The sequence below is a fragment of the Pteropus vampyrus genome, unplaced genomic scaffold, assembly GCF_000151845.1.
Source record: "Pteropus vampyrus isolate Shadow unplaced genomic scaffold, Pvam_2.0 Scaffold86, whole genome shotgun sequence".
Taxonomy (NCBI): Eukaryota; Metazoa; Chordata; class Mammalia; order Chiroptera; family Pteropodidae; genus Pteropus; species Pteropus vampyrus.
The window spans coordinates 3,241,261-3,261,350 of NW_011888867.1; the positions used below are offsets into that span (position 1 = coordinate 3,241,261).

At 41.8% G+C, this 20,090-nt stretch overlaps 1 protein-coding gene and 1 pseudogene across 1 annotated transcript in view; one reads left to right on the forward strand and one right to left on the reverse strand.

The window, feature by feature from the left end:
* The window catches only part of CUNH1orf158 (chromosome unknown C1orf158 homolog), a 10,749-nt gene extending 1,341 nt beyond the window's left edge, over positions 1 to 9,408 (reverse strand). The window contains exons 1-3 of the mRNA XM_011363623.1: positions 9,295 to 9,408; positions 2,825 to 2,938; positions 2,645 to 2,738 (exon numbers count right to left, since the gene is read on the reverse strand). Of these exons, the coding sequence (XP_011361925.1) occupies positions 2,645 to 2,738; positions 2,825 to 2,938; positions 9,295 to 9,408 (322 nt within the window). The remainder of the gene's footprint in view (positions 1 to 2,644; positions 2,739 to 2,824; positions 2,939 to 9,294) is intronic.
* Positions 9,409 to 16,506: 7,098 nt separating this feature from the next.
* LOC111742130 lies at positions 16,507 to 16,625 on the forward strand (annotated as a pseudogene).
* The last annotated feature ends 3,465 nt before the right edge of the window (positions 16,626 to 20,090 follow it).

Here is a 20,090-nt window from a genome sequence, read left to right on the forward strand (position 1 = left end):
GGCCCCCAGCCTATGCCAAGTCGATTCATCCCCAGAATGAGCTAGGGGGACACATTCACATGAGAGTCAGGACATCCAGCTGAATGGGAAGAGTCGGCACCATCTCATGGCACGACCTCATGATCTGAAATCACACTCTTCCATTTGTCTCAAGTCTCATCTATTCAAGGGCCTATTGCCACGGCAAGTAAAAGATGTTCAATACCGAGCCTGACGTATGCGCCTTGTATTTCAATCAGTTACTATGGGAAGAGCCAGAGAACACTCCGTAAATTGCTTTCTCCTGCAAAGGATTTACAGCAACCTCAGCTGGAAACTCAGGGACTCTTTGCTGGGGAGTTATTTACAGAGAGAAGAAAGCCATGTTCTCCCTACTGTGGGACCTTTGCCTGAATCAGTGCTTTTCCTAAGAAAATCCTCTTGGCCTTGGATGAAAATCCTGGTGGACAGGGCTGATTTACAGGGGAAGATAATGTTGATTCCCATGCTCGTTCTCTTGTTTGGGGCAGAAAGGGAGGTCTGTGTCTGCTGCGGTCTGGAAATGCCGCCTGCATCCAATATTTCAAGTGGTGGTTCCATAAATAAGTCAGATCACAAAGCCAGAGGGAGACGGGGGGGCTGGGCGCAGACATGAAGCAGGGGTTCCCAAGATCTCCACCACCAGATGCCCAGAGTTTTGCCAATGCCAGGGAAAGCAAGTCAAAGAGGTTCCCATCAACCAAGGGGAGTCCTGGGGAGAAAAGGGGAGAGGCCAAGAGGAATTCTTACTGTTTCTCTTGGTTGGGGGCACAGCCCTGCTGTCTTGATTACGTTCCCAGGATTTTTGTTTTGGTCAGGTATGGTCAGGGGGCATACACAGAGACAACTGCCTTCGAAAGAAGACCTTAAAGTCTCAAGAGGAGGGGTCATGCCGCACGACACAGGGCCACGTGGGGAAGCGCCGCTGTCAGGCAGAAGGCAGAAGGAAGAGAGAACATGGCCCAGAGCCTTCTAGCGTTTTCCAAGGGAAGGAATGGACGAGGCAGAGTAGGCAAATTTGAGAAGTTTAGGATTGCACAGTTTGAATAATTTCAGCAGACTCTGGGTCCTACAGGTGTACAAGTGCCTCCAGTTATGGCTACCTGGCCCTGGAGTGATTTAAGGCAGGTGGATGTTGGCTTGGTGTGTGAGTTAAAGGAGGCGGTTGGAGACATAGGTTCTGGATTGGTTGGTTTGCATCTGAAAGGCATGGGGACAGGCAAGTTGTTTCCTGTCTCTAGGAATCAGCTAGCCCTAGGGGGCAGTCTGTCCAGCATTAGCCAGGCCCCTAAGATAGCAAAGCATCAAAAAACCTGATTAATACAGCTGCCTGCAGAAAAGCACAGGAAGGGGTCTTCCCTGGGGAATGATAACCTCCTCTATGCAAGGTCAGTTGGAAGAGCCCATCAGCCCTCGCCTAAGAAGGGAGAAGAGGAGGAGGGATGGCAGATGAAAAGGGAAGCTGTCCTGGGGGAGGCAGGGCGGGGTGCAGAACGAAGCACTAAGAAGAGCTTTTGGGGCAGAAGCAGCCACACAAATAGGCCATTTGAACAGAGCTGTTAAGAACGGATATCCAATTGCTTGGTTCTATTTCATGTGTGCATTGGAGTGGAGGGCGTGTCTTAATTTTAGCCAGACCATAAGTATGTGTGGTTATCCCTTCATCAGGGTCTGTAATGGGTCCAAAGGTCTTTAAGCAAAGGCACTTAGTGTGTATTGAGGATGATGCTAAATGCCTCATTGTACCCAGATGGCTGCTGCCCGGAAGCCTTGGATTGTGGGTTCTAATTTTTACTTCCTCATATTGAAATCCACGTGCATCTTCGGTGCACACTATTGGCAAAGTTGCAGTGCCAGAGCATGGTCCGAGGATGTCGGCGTGGTCCAGGGCTTCCAGTACGGCCTGGAGATGCCAGCACCCTCCAGAGATGCCAGCACGGCCCCGGGGTGCCAGCGCAGAACTGAAATTCTGGAGGTTTATTCTGACACAAATCCCCAAAGGCAGAAGACGGAGACTCAGCCCCAGCAAATGATGACGAGGTCTGAGAGCCCTCTGCTTGGTTTGCAGAGCAGCCACCTGCTTAGTTACTTCCCAACCAGCTACACGGCTCTAGACGAGACACTTTGATGTGAAAATCAATTCCGAAATGCTCCCATTCTGACAGACGTCCACCCCTCATTCTGTGCCTTCCTGCCCCCACCCTGAGTTCAGGCACATGTGGGATTAGAAGGTGGGAGAGGGTGTCCTGAGGTTGCTGTGCCCTGCTCCCTGCTCGGAGGCCTGAATCAACAAAATGCATGACCGCCCAGTTGGTGAAAGACTGCCGAATGGTCTTCGACTTTCTATTCAAAAGAACAGGAAGCTGGGGCAGAGATGACACAAAACGCTGTCATCTAAACATCACCGCTACTTGCTACCGGAGCAGCTTATGTGATTCTCCACCGTAGTCACCTTAATTCAATACCAGCCACACGGGGTGTGTGTGTGTGTGTGCGCGTGTGTGCGTGTGCGTGTGTGTGTCTGTGTGTGTGTTTCCCACAGCCGCAGCCTGGGTCCTGTTGGATGTGTGTGGAGGAAGCAGGGAAACGATGCTGGAAAGTGCTCCCAGCTTGAGAGTGGACAGACCTCTGCCGAACAGGTCAATAAAGGCGAATGCTATTCTCAGCCCCCAGACTGGGAGGGTATTCACGAGACTACCTTCCGTGTTCCCTAAAGGGAACTGGGCCCAGAAGAAGCTGGCCGGTGGAGTCTCCTGAGGCTTGGGGAGGGGCCCAGCCCGAGCGTGGGACCCCCACTCCCTCTTACCTCAATTCTCCTCTTCCCATACCACCTGGAGATCTGGTCCGGTCTGTGGCCGGGGAAGGGGACGTAGTCTTTCCTGTGAATGCACTGGGGAGTTTTCTCTGTGGCTTTGGTGAACTGGAAAAGATCAAATATTCAAGACAACTTCTGGATGTCCCTTCGCAAACTTCTGCTGCAAGCCCTCACCTTCTGGGCCATTGGAATCTGGGCAGGAAAAGGGGCAATACAGACCCCAGGGCATCCTGCGTAATACAGGCTTAATCTCACCCTCCCAGCTTCTAGTATTTGAAAGGAAGTGTGCTCAGAAACGTGGCGCCCCGCCATCCAAGCCCCCGTGGGAAAGCTGTTGTTGGTGTCACCTGATCGCGCCTCGTGGTCTCTACCTGCTTCCTGTCTCGTCTTCTCTCTCCGTGCTCCTGTCCACCGCTTGCCTCCTCCCTTTCTTGTTCTTCTTTGTCCCTCATTGTCCCCAACTCACTCTTTTCCCCCATTACATTATGTTTTCTGATCGATATTTTTAAAATTTATTGTGGTGATATACCCATAACAAAATTTTTCATCTTAATCATTTTTAAGCATACACTTCAGTGGCATTATGTCTCAAGGTGCCTCATGCAACTGGAATCACATGGTATTTGTCTTTTTGTGACTGGCTTATTTCACTTAGCATCGTGTTCTCGAGATTCATCCAAGTTGTAGCATATGTCAGAATTTTTGTCCTTTCGAAAGCTGAATAATATTCCATTGTATGTATACGCCACATTTTGCTTATCCATTCATCTGTCGTTGGATTGCTTCTACCTTTTGGCTTCTGTGAATAATGCTGCTATGAATGTGGATGTACAAATATTTCTCTTCAAGATCCCACTTTCAATTACTTAGGGTATATACCCAGAAGTGGAATGGCTAGGTCGTATGGTAATTCTATGTTTAATTTTTTGAGGAACTGACAAACTGTCTACCACAATGGCTGTACTACTCTACATTCCCACCAACAAGGCACAAGGATTCCGGTTTCTCCACATCCTCCACCAACATCTCCACCAACCCCACATCTCCACCAACACTTGTTATTTCCTGTTTTTCTTCTTCTAATAGCCATTCCAATGGGTGTGAAGTGGTATCTCGTTACAGTTTTGATTTGCTTTTCCCCGATGATTAATGATGTTGAGCATCTTTTCATGTGCTTGTCGTCCATTTGTCTATCTTCTTTGAAGAAATGTCTGTTCAAGTTCTTTATCAACTTTTAATTGGGGTGTTTTTGTTGTTGTTGGGTTGTAGGAGTTCTTTATGTACTCTGGATATTATTCCTTTATCACATATAAGATTTGTAAATGTTTTCTCCCATTTCATGTGCCGCTTTTTCGTTCTGTTGATTGTGTTCTTGGATGCATTAAAGTTTCTAATTTCAATGAAGTTCTATTTATCTATTTTTTCTTTTGTCGCCCATGTTTTTGGTGTTATATCCAAGAAATCATTGCCAAATTTAGTGTCCTATGTTTTCTTCTAAGAGTTTTATAGTTTTAGGTCTTCATCTAGGTCTTTGACTCATTTTGAATTAATATTTACATATGGTACAAGGTAAGGATCCAACTTTATTCTTTTGCATGTGGATATATAGTTTTCCCAGCACCATTTGTTGAAAAGACTGTCCTTTCTCCATTGAATGGTCTTGGCATCCTTGTTAAAATCATCTGATCAGATATGTGAGAGTTTATTTCTGGACTCTTTATTATATTTCATTGGTTTATATGTCTGCCATTATACCAGTATCCCACTATTTTGATTATTATAGCTTTGTAATAAGTTCGAATCAGAGAATGTGAATCCTCCAACTTTGTTCTTATTTTCAAGATTTGTCTGGCTATCCAGAGTCTCTTGAGATTCCTAATGAATTTTAGGGTGGATTTTTTAATTGCATTGAATAGATAGTTTTGAGTATTATTGATATTTTAACAATATTAAGTCTTTCAATCCATGAACACAGGATATCTTTCCATTTATTGCTGTCTTCTTTTATTTCTTCAATAATGGTTTTAAGTTTTTAGTGTACAAATTTTTTACCTTCTTGGTTACACTTATTCCTATGTATTTTATTCTTTTTGATGCTATTATAAATAGAAGAATTGTTTCCTTAATTTCCTTTTTAGATTGTTCATTGTTAGTATATAGAAATGCAAGTGATTGTTGATGTTGATTTTATAATCTGCTACTTTGCTGAATTCGTTTATTAGTTTTAACAGTTTGTGTGTGTGTGTGTGTGTGTGTGTGTGTGTGTGTGTGTGTGTGTGTGTGTGTTGTCTTTAGGGTTTGGTACATATAGGATCATGTCATTTGCAAACAGATGATTTTACTTCTTCCTTTCCGATACCTTTGCCTTTTCTTTCTTTTTCTTGCCTAATTGCTATGGCTGGAACTTTTAATACAATGTTGAAAAGAAGTGGCAAGAGAAGGTATCTTGTCTTAGAGGAAAATCTTTTGGTCTTTTACCATTGGTTCTGATGTTAGCTGTGGGCTTTTCAAATATGATCTTTATTATGTTAAGGTAGTTAAAAGCTAAGTAGAATTCACCCGTGAAGCCATCTATTCCTGGGTTTTTATTTTTTGAGAGGTTTTGATTACTAATTTAATTTCCTTACTAGTTATAGGTCTATGCAGATTTTCTATTTCTTCATGACCTTTTCCTCAATACATATTATAACATTTTTGTAACATTTCTTGACTTAAATTCTATTTTTTATGATGTTAGTATTGTCACCCCACTTTCAGTTACTATTTGCATGGGATATCTTTTTCTATCCTTTCACTTTCAACCTATGCACATTCTTAAATTTAAAGACATTCTCGTAGACAGCATACAGTTGGATCCTGTTTTCATTCCCCTATTCTGCCAATCTATGTCTTTTGATTGAGAGTTTAATATACTTACATATAAAGTAATTACTGTTAGGGGAGGACTTATTTTTGACATTTTGTTATCTTTTTTTCTGTGTCTTACAGGGTTTTTCTTTCCCTGATTTCCCCCATTACTGTCTTTCTTTGGGTTTGGTTGATTTTTTTGTAGTGGTACATTTTTATTTCCTTCTCATTTCCTTTTGTGTCTTTTCTAGAAATATTTTTGTAGTTACCGTATTACATATAATATTCTAAAGTTATAACAATATATTTTAAGTTGATACCAATTCAACTTAACTCATATATAAAAATTCTACTCCTGTACAGCTCCACCCTCTTTCACTTCATATTATTGATGTCAGATTGATATATTGTGTACCCATCAACATAAATTTAAAATTATTTTTATGCATTTGGAGTTCCAAACCAAAATTACGGTAATAGTGGTTTTTATATTTGTCCATGTATTTACCTTTACCAGAAGACTTTATATTTTCATATGGCTTTGAGTTACTGTCTAGCATTGCTTCATTTTAACTTCAAGGACTCCCATTAGCATTTTTTTGTAGGGCAAGTCTAGTGGTAATGAATTCCCTCAGCTTTTGTTTATCTGGGGATGTTTTTGTTTGTGTCCTTCATTTTCGAAAGACAGTTTTGCTGGCTGCTATGGTATTCTCAGTGGATAGTATTTGTTTGTTTGCTTGCTTGTTTGTTTGTTTGTTTGTTTGTTTGTTTGTTTGTTGAACATTTTAAATATATCACCCCAGTGCCTTCTGGCATGCAAGGTTTCTAATGAGAAATCTGCTAATAATCTTAGAAAGGCTTTTCGTATGTGATGAGTCATTTTTCTCTTGCTGCTTTCCAGATTCTCTCTGTCTTTGACTTGCAACAGTTTGGTTATAATGTGTCTCTGGGGTGGTCTCTTTGGATTTATTCTATTGGAATTTATTAAGCTTCTTATATTTGTAGATCTATGTCTTTTCTCCAACTTTAGGAAGTTTTCAGCCATTATGTCTTCAAATAACCTCTCTGCCCCTTTCATTGTCTCTTTTCTCCCACAAAGTGTGTATTGGTCAGCTTGATGGTTTCCCATAAGTCCTTAAGCTCTGTTTACTTTTCTTCAACCTTTTTTCTTTTTGCTCTTCAGACTCAATAATTTGAAATGATCTGTCTTCAGGTTTTCTGAATCTTTCTTCTGCCTGTTCAGATCTACTGTTGGATGCCTCTAGCGAATTTTTTCCATTTAGTTATTGTACTTTTCAGCTCCGTAATTCCTGTTTAATCCCTTTTCATAATTTCCATCTTTTTATTGATTTTCTTGCTTTATTCATATATTATTTCCCTGATATCCTTTGACCCTTGAACAACACGAGTTTGAACTGCATGGGTCTACTTACATGTGATTTTTTTTTAATAAGTACTGTAAATATATTTCCTCTTCCTTATGATTTTCTTAATAACATTTTACATTCTCTAACTTGCTTTATTGTAAGAATATTATGTCTACACATATATCATACAAAATACATGTTAATTGACAGTTTATGTTATCAGTAAGGCTTCTGGTCAACCGTAGGCTATTAACAGTTAAGTTTTGGAGGAGTCAAAAGTTATACATGGATTTATGACTGAACGGGGTAGGGGAGAGGCCAGGGGGTCAACACCCCTAACATATTGTTCAAGGGTCAGCCATAGTTCTTTGTCCATGTTTTCTTTCAACTCTTTAAGTATAAGACAGCTGTTTTAAAGTTTTTGTCAGATACTTCTGATGCCTATGTTTCTTCCGGAACAGTTTCTACCACTTTATTTTTTTCCTAAATGGGCCACGTTTTCCTGTGCCTTTGTATACCTTATGATATTTTGGTAAACATTGGGCATTTGAAAAAACAGTCACATCTCCTAGTCTTTGCAACTGGCTCCACTCAAAAGAAGATCTCTACTAATCAGCAGGGCAGGTTCTGAGCCTTGGAATTAGCCTGGTGTGAAGGTTTATGTTCTTCTCAGGACTTCTCTGAGCATGCCTCTTGCCTGGGTGTGCATGTGCGTGTGCGTGTGCGTGTGCGTGTGTGTGTGCGTGTGCGTGTGCATGTGCGTGTGTGTGTGTGTGTGTGTGTGTGTTTTCTCTATATACATGACTTCTTTAAAAATGCTTTAATTTCCCAGAGTCTCTTCTCTGCTGCTTCCCAGGGCTTTAGATGTTCTGTCATATTTCTCTCCCTGTAATCTCTTGCCTCAGACATGTTTAGGTCTGTAGTCCCCTGGCAGCTTTCCCTAGCTGTGGCTACCACTGCTTTTCACAGCTTTTCTTAGCCTGAAATATGAACTATACCATTTTTCCCTATCTGAGCTGTGAGTTATGCAAAACAGCAATCAGTCCCTCAGGCAGCCCCCGGGCAGGTGAAAATGTTTCTCTATGCCCTCTGGGGTGGAGAGAGGGAGCCTGGCCCTGCTTCTCACATGTGGCTCTGTGCTGTGATGGGGAGGAAATGCGGGGGAGGGGGAGTAAAAATACCATGGAATTTCCTACCATTTTGAAAGGGGCTTTTTCTCAACTGGGCATTTGATTGGCTACTGTAGATCTTGGAGTGTTTTTGCAGAGTTCCTACATAGTTATTTTAGCCAGATGATAGTAATTTTTAAATGTTTCCTTGGAAAAACAAGGACCTGGAGTTTCTTAATCTGCCACATTTCTTACATCACTCGAACTTATTTTTTTTATGCAATCTCCCCTAGGTGGAACAGGATCCTGAAGGGGTTAGTGGGACAGTCCTTCTTGCCCTTGGAACTGACACACCCAGCTTTCCACACAAGGCCAAATGCAATCAGATCTAACAATGGCTATAGGCCATGTCTGCCCAGAGGGGTGGTGAATGCAAATGTCCTCTATAAAAACAGCCTTTTCTAGTTCTCAGAAGAGAACTAGAACTAGTTCACCCTCATTTCCTTGCCCATTTCCCAAGAAGACATGAGGTTATCTAGATGTCTCTGCAAAAATTTAAGTGGCTAAGTCTTGATTGCCACAAATGAAGATATTTAGTTTTAAGTAGGCCAATTCAAGCTAAGTATTTTGTAATGTCCTTTAAAGTACATGGGATACCAAAAACTAATTTATTCTGTTTGAAAGTAAAAACTGAACTGCACAGGAAGGGCAAGGTTGTGGACCAGGTGTCAGAGAATAAGCAGTTCTTCCCCAGACTTCAGTTCAGGGACTGTTAAGCCTGCCTCGGCAGGTACCACATCCTGGAAAGAGCCAGGTAAGGGAGAGCAGACATTCTTCAAATCAAGGTGCAGAAGAATTAGAGGCAGGGACCATCAGATGCCTAGTAACAGTCCACTGAAAATAGTATTATGGGTCAAAACTATATTGCCTAATGTTCTATGGTGTTTTCAAGATACAATGGGGACCTTGATGATTGCTTGAATATAACTCCCCTATGTAGAGCACAGAGACCCTAATGCCACATTCTTAAGATGCAACCATCTATGGCCCTTGATTTGAAAATAGTAATGACCTCAGTCCTACCCCTCCCTGCCAGTCCTCCCTCTGAGCCCTCTGTCTACCTTCTCTCTTTCCTTACCTTCCTCCTCTCTTCCACCCAGTTTCCAGTGAGCACTCTGGTTGAATACTTGGCCTCAGTCTTCCAGCTTGGAGTATAGAACGACTGTGGGCTCACCGCAGTCAAAAACTGCATGGTGAGGGTTCACCTCAGGTTTCTTTGACTTGACACAGTTTAAGGTTTTGAGGGCAGGGAGATGTTATGAGGTTGCTGAATTTGAGGTGGCTTTTTTCCTCACAGCCACTCTTCTGAGGGTGACACCCTGCCAACTTCACAGCATAAAGGGGCCTCGAGAGTTCACTTTCAGTCTCCAGGGAGAGGTGACGTGATCTTGGATTCCCTAGTGTTGACCGTCTCCATGGTGATAGACTCTGAGTATAAATACTCTCCTTAAGGGAACAGCTGATTCTTCAAGAGCAAAATTGACCCCTACAAAAACAAATAAAATCAACAACAACGATAAAAGCAAGGGCCAGAAAGACCTGAATCCTGTGTTGTCACCCCATGAGAGACATCATTTTTGCTGCATATTTACAACTAGGGTGAGTTGAGATGATCACATTCTACTAGTTAATGAGTGCTGATGTGCTGGGACCATACTGGGACATTTACATGTATTCATTGCTCAATCCTCACAGCAACCCTAATGAAGTGAGTGCCATTATTGTATTCATTTTATAGATGAGGACGCTGAAGCAAAAAAAAGATTAATAGCTACCTAAAGTCATACATGTGAGAGAGCTGGGATTTGTATATACTTTGATTCAGGCCTAAACCACTGGGCTCAGCACACCGTCTGTCTGCCCCTTTGCCTAAGGAGTTTCCAGGAAGCATCCTATCTTTGTGCTCAAACTGATACAACATGTGTTCATCTCACAATCATTTTGTCGAGCACCTGCTACATCTTGGACACTGAGCTGGAGCTACAATGCATCAATGAGTAAACCAGGGGCCTACAAAGCTCAGTCCAATGTGATAGAGTCCATGATCTTGCTTACTCACTAAGCAAAAAAAAAATCAGGAATGACCTAAATATCTATCAGCGAGGGGCTGGTTCAATAAATGGTGGTACATCCATATAACAAATTACTCTCTAGCTATTTAAAAATATTGACATACAATGATGCCTATAGCATATGGTGAAGTTAAAGAAGCAGAACCCAGTCAGCAGTAATGTAATGGCTATGTGTAGAGCCTTAAGGATGATAGAGTAACCCGGGGACACGTTTTGTGAACTATGTAAATGTCTAACCAATGTACCGTATACTTAAAAGAAATAATTTAAAAAATAAGGACGTAGAGAGAAAACCTCAAACTACCTAGCCTATACTTTAAGAAGCTGAAATATACATATGGTGTCAATGTGAATTTCAAATCTAGATGAAAATAAAGGTTTAAAATAAAGGTTTAAAATGTAGAAGAAGGAGGAGGAAGAGAAGGAGGAGGAGAGAAAGAGGAAGAGAAAGAAGGAAGAAGGAAGAACAAGAAGAACAAGAAGCAGCTCAACATTTTGTCATCGGCAACAACTACTGTCCATTGCTTTCTTTGGAGTGACAGATTAACTTCACTCATTTTCAAGAGGATGTCTGCCAAGCGTTCCAGTTTGAATATCCAGCGTTCGTTTCCCAGTTTTTCCTTCAAATAAAAACGGAATTTCATTTTTAAAACTCTCCACTTTCAAGCTAAAAGTAGAATTTTAGAAAACCACTGTGAGCTTGTTGGCTTCCTAGCCCTTACATGCTTGTCAGCAATGAGCACCAGGAGACATGTACTGTGTACAGAAAAGTCATAGCAGAAACAGCTACATGCGACGTAGGTGAATCCTAATATAATTAACCATGTCGAAAAAGAAACCAGACTCAAATGAATATATGCTACAGGAGTCCATTTATACAGAGACCACAAACAGGCAAAACTGCATTCACGTTTAAGAAGGCATCCTTCAGTGCTAAACATATAAAGAAAAACAAACAAAGATGTGATTGCTACAGAAGTCACGCTGGAGTGGGAGGAGGCATGTGGAGACCTTCTGGGGTGCTGGCAATGTTTTATTTCTTGACCTACATGCTGGTTTTGTGGGGCTTCGTTTTACCATAATTCATTTATCGGTAGATTTATTTTAATGTACTTTTTCATGTTTGTGTTATATTTTACAATAAAAAGTTCTAAAGAATGGAGCTATATAGAACGCATGGCTCCCCTGAGCTTTGAATGCAAGGACAGCCCCTCTTCCTGGCTCTAGCCTTGCCCGGACTGCCGTCCTTGCCAAACAGAGGCTTGTTCTGCTTTGTGGTATATTGTCCATGTCCTTTCCCCGTCACACGGTTAGTTTCAAGATGAAACAAAGAGTTTTCTAGAGTTCCTCTAGTTCTGTTTAAAGGCTGTTGGAAAAATACTTTCTCTGAGTTACCTACTGGAAATCAAATGTATTCATTTGTAGCAAGCAAGGCTACAGGGTCTGGTGCCGCTGCTACAGACAGATGGTGAGCAGAGCTCAGAGGTTTAGGCCTGAATCAGGTGCCCTGAAGGAAGTGTGGGGATCTCCCAGGGAACCTTGGCTCTAGGATATATACCAGGGAGTGGAAATGCTGGGTCATAGGGTACGTGTGTCTTTGACTTTGCTAATGCTACACTATTTGTCAATGTATCAATTTGACAAATAGCGCATCAGTGCATATCAGTGCATCGATGTTTCTATTTCTCCACACTTTCTAGAACTTCCCATCATCCCAAACAACAAGTCATACCTATTAAGCAGTAACTCCCCACTCTTTCTTCCCCCAGGCCCTGGGATCTACTATTTTACTTTCTATCTTTATAAATTTGCCCATCCTAGGTATCTCATATGAGTGGAATCATACAATATTTGCCTTTTTACATCTGGCTTCTTTCCCTCAGCATAATGTTTTCAAGGTCCATCCACGTTGTAGCCTGTGTCAGAATTTCATTCGGAAATTCTTTTTTCAGAAAGAATAATGGCTGAATAATAACATTGCATTATACGTACATACTGCACTTCTTTATCCATTCATCTGTTGGTGGACACTTGGATCGTTTTCACCTTTCAGCTCTTGTTACTAATGCTGCTGTGGCCATTAGTGTACAGATATCAATCAATCTTTTGAGTATATGCCTAGGAGTAGAATTGTCACCACAAAATTGTTTTCCGGTGTCCACACCATTTTACGTTTTCACCAGCATTGCCCAAGAGTTCCTATTTCTCCATATCCTCGCCAGCATTTTTATTTTTCATTTTGGATAATAGACCGTCCTAATGAGTATGAAGTGATATCAAATTGTAGGTAATATTATAGTGTAGCTTTGATTTGCATTTCCCTAATAATGTTGAGCATCTCTTCATGTGTTTATTTACTACTCGTCTATCTTCTTTAGGGAAACATCTGTTCAAGTCCTTTGCCCATTTTTTAATTGGGTTGTCTGGGACTTTCGTGGTTGCGTCATAGGAATTATTTATATATTCTGGATAAAAAATATTCGAATGTTTTCTCTCATTCTGTGAGTTGTCTTTTTCACTCTCTTGATTCTTTCTGTTCCTATGTATTTTATATTTTGTGCTACTTAAATGGATTATTTTTGTTTCATTTTCAAACTGATTTTGGCCTATATTTTAAAATGCAGTTGATTTTTTATAAACAATAACGTTATATCCATCAACTTCATGTACTCATTAATTATAATAATTTCTCTGTAGATTCTTTGAGAATCTACATGTAGGATCATAGCATCTGCAATTAATAACTCCTTTTCTATCCTTATCAGTTTTATTGTCTTTTTGCATTGGCTACAACCCAGTACAATGTTGGATAAAAATGATGGTGAATAACTCTTGTCCTGTTTCTGATATCAAAGGAAAAAAAGTTCAGTGTTTCATTATTATGCAAATGTGCTGAGAGTCTTTTCATAAATGTTTTGTTTTTTGCATCTAGTAAGATAATCACATAGTTTCACTGAATCTATCAATGCCATAAATTACATTGATTAATTCTATAAAGGTAAACTGATCTCGCATTTCTGTTATAAACCCAACTTGTCATGATATATTACCTTTTTCATAGATTGCTGGATTCAGTTGGCTAAATATTTTTTAGAAAAATTTTTGTCCCTATATCCATGAGTAAGATTTTTATGGCCTGTAATTTTCTTTTCCAATGTCCCTGTAGGAATTTATTACTAAGTTAGCCTCATCGAAAGGGAATACTGCTTTTTATCATCTCTAGGTCAGTTTATGTATAATTAACGTTATTTTTTTCTTCGAATATTAAGTAACTCAAAGCATCCGGACCAGGAGATTTCCATTCCGTTTTGTCGGAAGGCTTTCCATTTTAATTCACTATCTTTCATTAACTGATCAGATTTCCTCCTTCCTTTAGCGTCAGCTCCATAGGTTGTGTTTTTCTAGAAATTTACTCATTGCAACTAAATTTTCAATTTTTTGGCATATGTTGTTCATAATGTCTTCTTATTATCTTTTAAATGCCTCCAGGATCTGTACTGAGGTCCCTTTTTATTCCTGGTATTTGCTAATTGTGCTTTCTCTCTCTCTCTCTTTTTTTTTCTTTTTCAGTCTCATCGGATGTTTCATCAGTCTTTTCTAAGAGCCAAAATGTGGTATTGTCGATCCCTTCTGTTGTGTGATTATTTTACACTTTAGGGATTTGACCCAAAAGATATTTAAAAAATCTAAAAAGATTTTTCAAAGATTAAAAAAGTATAAAAATGCTTTTTAATACTTAATCTTTCCATTATTTTCAATCTTTCAATTCTCCACCATTATATTTTAAATATTGCTTCTGCATTCTTTCTCCTTATGTTCTTGGGTGCCAGTTAGGTGTTTGCTGTGCCCTCTCACCGAATCTTCATGCCTCTTGCTCCCTCTTCTGTATTTGCTATACTTCTGTCTCTCTGTGCTTGATTCTGAAGTTTCTTCCGACCTATATCCCAGTTCATATGTCTTCTCTCAAATGTGTCTAATGTGAAATTAAACCCATTCACTAAATATTTAATTCGATTTGTTGCACTTTTCAGTTCTAAAATTTCTGTTTGATTCATATACATTTTATATATGTGTGTGTATATACATATATATGTGTATATATATATATACACATATATATGTGTGTGTATATATATACATATATATACACACACACATATATATATATATACACACACACATATATATGTATATACACACACACACAATGTCATGTTTTACAGTTCCTAATTTTTAATTTTTTACCATCTACTTTTTCAGATTACCACTTTTGCCTTCCAAAATTTCAAATTTATAGATTTATAAATCTATAGATTTAAAGATTACATTTATGTAGATTATATTTAGAAATCTGTTTATATAGATTTTATCTCTTTGGACATAGTGAACGGAGCTATTTTACGGTCTTCGTCTCCTTTTTATCCTCTTTTTTCCTTCTGTTTCTGTGGGTTCCTGTTGTTATCTCTTCTCACATGCCTGGTATCTGAAAAACTATTTACAAAATTAATGAAAGGCCTAAGATGATATTATGTTCCTCCAGAGATGATTGCCATTTGCTTTTCCAGTCACCTGTGGACATTAGAAATTAGGGATCACTTTAACCCAATTTAGGGGTAGACATTTTTGGTCACGGTATAATCACAATCCTGCCTGCCCAGTGCCGTGCTAGAGGGTCTACAGCATATTCTGCAAGCCCACTGGAGGAGGATCTAACATTCTGGATATAGAGAGGCTTAGTGGAGCAGGTTGTACCTAAAATGAGACTTGAGAGGGGAAGGATGAATTGACTTCTCCTCTCCTGGTCCAGTATAGCCTAGAAACACTTCTTAAAGATGGCAGATCAGCTTGGGGTTATTGCACAGGCAACCGAACGGGGGTGGGTGGTGGACTTGGAACTCAGATGCACTTGGCTTCAATTTCCTGTTCTACCTCTCATCAACTTTCTTGGCCAAGTCAGCCTTGGTTTCCTAATCTATAATTTGGGAGTAAGTATCACATAGTTCATAAGATTATGAGAATTTAGTGAGATGATACGTATGAAGCACTTTGTAAAATGCCTGTCACATGTAAAGGATCGATAAATGTTTGATCCTTTCTTCTTTATGTAGCTGAAGCAAGTCTATTTTAGTAACAAAATCCATCCCTTTCTCTATATTAGAGAAGTGTATTTGGGACATTGGGGCAGCAATATCTCAAAGGGAGTAATTCTAGACCTTCTTTGAATAGAGGGTTCCTCAACAAAAAAAGCAACTTGTTATCTCCACCAAGGGCTCATGAACAGCACCCCCATAACTCTGTCTGATCAACAGCAGGTAACCTAATCATGACTCACACAGATTCGGCATGTTTTACCTAGGTCAGCTCACTTGCACCACATAAGGTCAGACGCACACCTGCAGGCACGAGATATGTTTACCCCCATTTCAAGGCAAGAAAACTGAGGACTGAGGATCTGGGAGGTGAAGTAAATGTTGAGACTCTGACTGGCTCCAGGTCACAGGTGCTTCATCCATCTGCTTCCTGGGAGAGGCCTCATGATGCAGCAACAGCAAACCCAGAATACACCTCTTCAACTTAAAGTGAAAAGTGTTCTGTCCTTTCGTGATGACATAGGCAAGGAGTTCTTTCAACTTAGGAATGGAGATGGACCTTTGAAGGTTTTTACCTATGACTCAAAATGCTTTGAAACTAAACCCTGGGCACTACTTTATCTGATTCAACTTTGTGCTGCAATTTGCAAAGACACCCAGCTGCAGTGTTGAAACAGTGGTGTTCTGGCCAGGGAACAAAGCAGGCCCTGGCAACCCTGTGGAAGGAGGAGCCAACTTGCTGACTCTGGCATCCTTTGCTTTGTTAGATGGAAGAAAGGAGGTTACAAGCAACAACCCGGTAAGACTGCAGCTTGCCCCAGTTCCTCCACTGATTCAGACTTAAGCAATTTTCCTTTGAAAACATAGAAGTGCCGTACCACCTTGGGCCACCTGCCAATTGTCGAGCGAATTTTCTCTGTTTTCAGGATTGGTGGTTATGATCCATCTACTTCCCTCCCAGCTGAGATCTTTTGGAAAAAAAAAAAAAGGAATGAGACAGGCATTTTGGTAATGTGCCCAGTTAACAGTCCCCTTTTTTGAATCTATAAAAAAGAATCACACATGCACAAGGGGACATGTGCAGAAATATTCACTATAGACTTGTCTGTTTTAAAAAAGCTGAAAAGTGTCTACGGCCGTCCTACCCTGAACAAGCCCGATCCCGTCTGATCTCAGAAGCTAAGCAGAGTCGGGCCTGATTAGTACTTGGATGGGAGACCACCTAGGAAGACCAGCTGCTGTAGGCATAAAAAAATAAAAAATAAGGGATTGTAAGCTGACAAGGTCCTTGCAATCTGTGAGGTCACCCAAGGGTTGCCTCACCTAAAAACAAACAAACAAACAAAAAAAAAAAAACACGCTGAAAAGAGACCAAAACTGTCCACCTGTAGGGAATGGCTAAGAACTGTAATACAGTCATACCATAGAATGCTATGCAGTAGCCACGAAGCAAGAATAGGACAAATCTACATTATTTTTAGGCTAGATTCCTAAGACATATTGTTAAGTGAAAAAACCCAAGTGGCACTAAATGGACAGAATTATTATTCTGTTACGTACGAATATCTGACAAAGTCATCCCACAAAATAATCCTGTGTATTTTCTCTATCTGTGTATGTGAAAGCATAGAAACGGGTGTTGAAGGATTGGAAGACTTCTCCCCCACCCCCGCCCCCCAAAAAAGTAACAGTGGATACATCCAGATAAAAGGAAATAGAGTTGAGGGAAAGTGGCCAAAAGGGACTTTAGCCTTATCTCTAGAATCTGAGGGTTTTATTTAAAAGGAGAACATGTTTGTGTATCACTTACATAATTTCAAATTAATTTCTAAAAGGTAGAGTAGGAATGAAAATATGATTGAGAGCGTGGCAGCCGTCCTATTGTCCAAAAATATCTGCTGCTCCTCTCTGGGGACGATTATGCTTCTCTGTCCCTTCAACATCAGGCTTGGCCACAGAACTTGCTCTGGCCAGTAAACAGTGAGCAGGAACAGTGAGCATCACTTCTGAGCAGAAGCTGGGGAGTCAGTGTGTGATCTGCCATGTTCTTTTTTTCTCTGCCACAAGACTGGAGATATTTCACATAGAAGCGGCTCCATCCACCTGGATCCCGGAGTAGACAAATGTGGAACAGAGCTGCAGGTGACCCGTGAGAGCCGTCCAATGTGTAACGTGAATAAGAATAGACCTTTGCTGTCATAAGCCACTGAGGCCGTGGGGCCACTTGTCATTGCAGTAGAACCTAACCTCTGCAGCCTATACTAGCCCAGGATAAGAGGAATGAGCAAGCGGTCGCTCTGGAGCAGAGTGCAGGGGGAGAGGGAGACAGGTTCGGGGTCAGAAAGGCAGGGCGGTCCTGGGTGCAGGTGAGGAGGGGCCCCGAGGAGGATGCTGGAAGGGAACTGGGGTGAAGAGCAGCAGAGACTAATTTTGCTAGTTTTTCGACTTTGCCCTAAGACCTTGTCCTCAATTTCCTCCTGACCAAAGATAGCAATTTGAGATGCAACACGTTGTTCGTTGGTAGATGGCACTTGCCCCGGGCTAACGGGCAGATCTTTCCAGGGAAGTCCTGAGAAAAAACTACCAGAGTGCCAGAATATCTGTGCTTAAAGTGTGTGTGTGTGTGTGTGTGTGTGTGTGTGTGTGTGCGCGCGTGTGTGCGCACACGCGGATCTGAGTGTGTGTGTGTGTGTGTGTGTGTGTGTGCGTGTGTGCGCACACGCGGATCTTCCCTGAGTCACTCAGCTGTGTATTCCACGAGGGAAATAGCGATTTCAAAGTCATTCAGCCTTCAAGAAAGCTACAGTCAAGTAAGAAAACCAGACGGCAAAATACTGGACTCTGTCAGACAGTAGCTGACACCTACCTGGATGGGAAGTGACTCAAATAAAGCCGTGGGCTCAGTCATTGTTTTTCATGTAAATTCTGAATGGTGGTAAAGAAAAGAGCTCATGGGCCATGGGGCAAGACAGGAGCGGGCTGTTGTCAGACAGATCAGGGTTGCCGTGCACAGTGCTTGGACAGTCACATGGCCTTGGACAAACCCGTTAATCAGAGGGCTTTGAGCCTGACGACAAAGAGACAGGAAATGAGTGTTGTTATTAATGTTTCTGGCCTTCAGCTTCCTCATCTGTAAAATAGGCTTAACAATACCCACTCTGTAGAATCTGTGTGAGGAACATAGAGTATATCGGGGTGGGGGCTGAAGCTGGCATATTGAATTAAGACTACGCAGAACATTCAGCAGGTCACCCTGCTGAATGAGGAGGCGCGAGCAGCCCACTGGGGTCTGCAGGTAGCTCCCTTGGTATCTGAGCCCCCCACATTTGGGAAGTGAAGACCCCGGTTCATTTTGATTGAAGGCACAGTTTTAATACATTCACACGAAGGAAGTAAAGTCACAAGATTTATTACTTACAGATCTCAGAAACAGCGAGTGGAGGGGACACTATTACTTATAAGGTGGTCAGGACGAAGGTCACTCACTTTTCATGGGCTCAATTCTAAGGGCTTACTTTAAAAGGTGCCCTGGGGGGAAAAGAATAAGTGGGAACCTGTGGGAATTTTAAGCTCAGGTCCTTACCTAAATGTCCAGACTAGGTGTGGGTAGGGTCGTCACACTGATAAATGCCTGGGCAGGGACCCAAAATAGGTGTTCTCTCTTCACAATGAGGTGGCAAATTTAAACAGCTCCGTACAGTGCCTCGCATGTAGTTGGTTCTCAGTGAACATTCATTTCTACCCCTTTTCGATTTCCTGAGCCTCAGGAGCGGGTTGCAGGAAGGATAGCAATGACGTGGTAAAGCAGAACAGTGGACCATCTGGGCCTCAAATCAACCTGACCAGCCATTAGGGGTGAAAGCGATTTATTTCCCACGATCCACAGAGGGAAGCAGCCTTGGCAAAGAGCCCACCCAGAGGTGCTTCCAGCCCCTAAAGTATACCCCACTCACTTCCACTGGGCACAATTCTCCAGTGGCTCATCCACTCCTTGGCACCACACAGTAAAAGAGCTCATGTCTCCCCACCCACCTCCAGAGGTAGGCGTGAAATAACGCTCCAGGAGGGGAGCCAACCCAGACTCGACTCAGAGGCCTGTCTCAGAACAGACCGCGCTTCTCAGATTCCAATGCTCCCACCAACTACCCTTCTTTCAGTGAGTGATTCGTGTTTCTCCAACAAAGCCACCTGTTGGTCTACCTGCTGTGAGTGGCTCCTCCCTGCCCTGTGTTTCAGCACACGCAGCTGAAAGCAAGCTAAGGCGAGCCTGGGGTCCTCGTGCCGTCATCTTGGATCTTGGTCTATAAAAGCCAATGGCCAATCAGGAACAGAGCCTCCTGAAGACCAGGTAGGGCCAGCGCGGGAGCCTAGGCCATCCCTCTAAAGAAATTTTTATTCTTCATGGGCAGGTGGGCAACTTGCCTAGTGGTCCCTGACATCTCTTGCCACTTCCACGTACAAGTACCTTGGCTCGGGGTTCAATTAAGATTCTCTAATAGAGTAAGCACTGATGTCCACCCAGTCTCCTGTCGATGCGAGGGAAGCACTCACGCCTCCATGCTCGGTTCAAGCATTAAGTAGAGTTGATCCCAGCCTTCACTCCAAGGATGACCTGAGACTTGTGCCTGGTCAGTCAGAACATTCCGTCCCCTTGGTTGTAGCAACTGGACACGCCCTTCGGAAAGCCCATAGAGCCATCAAGTGACAATGTG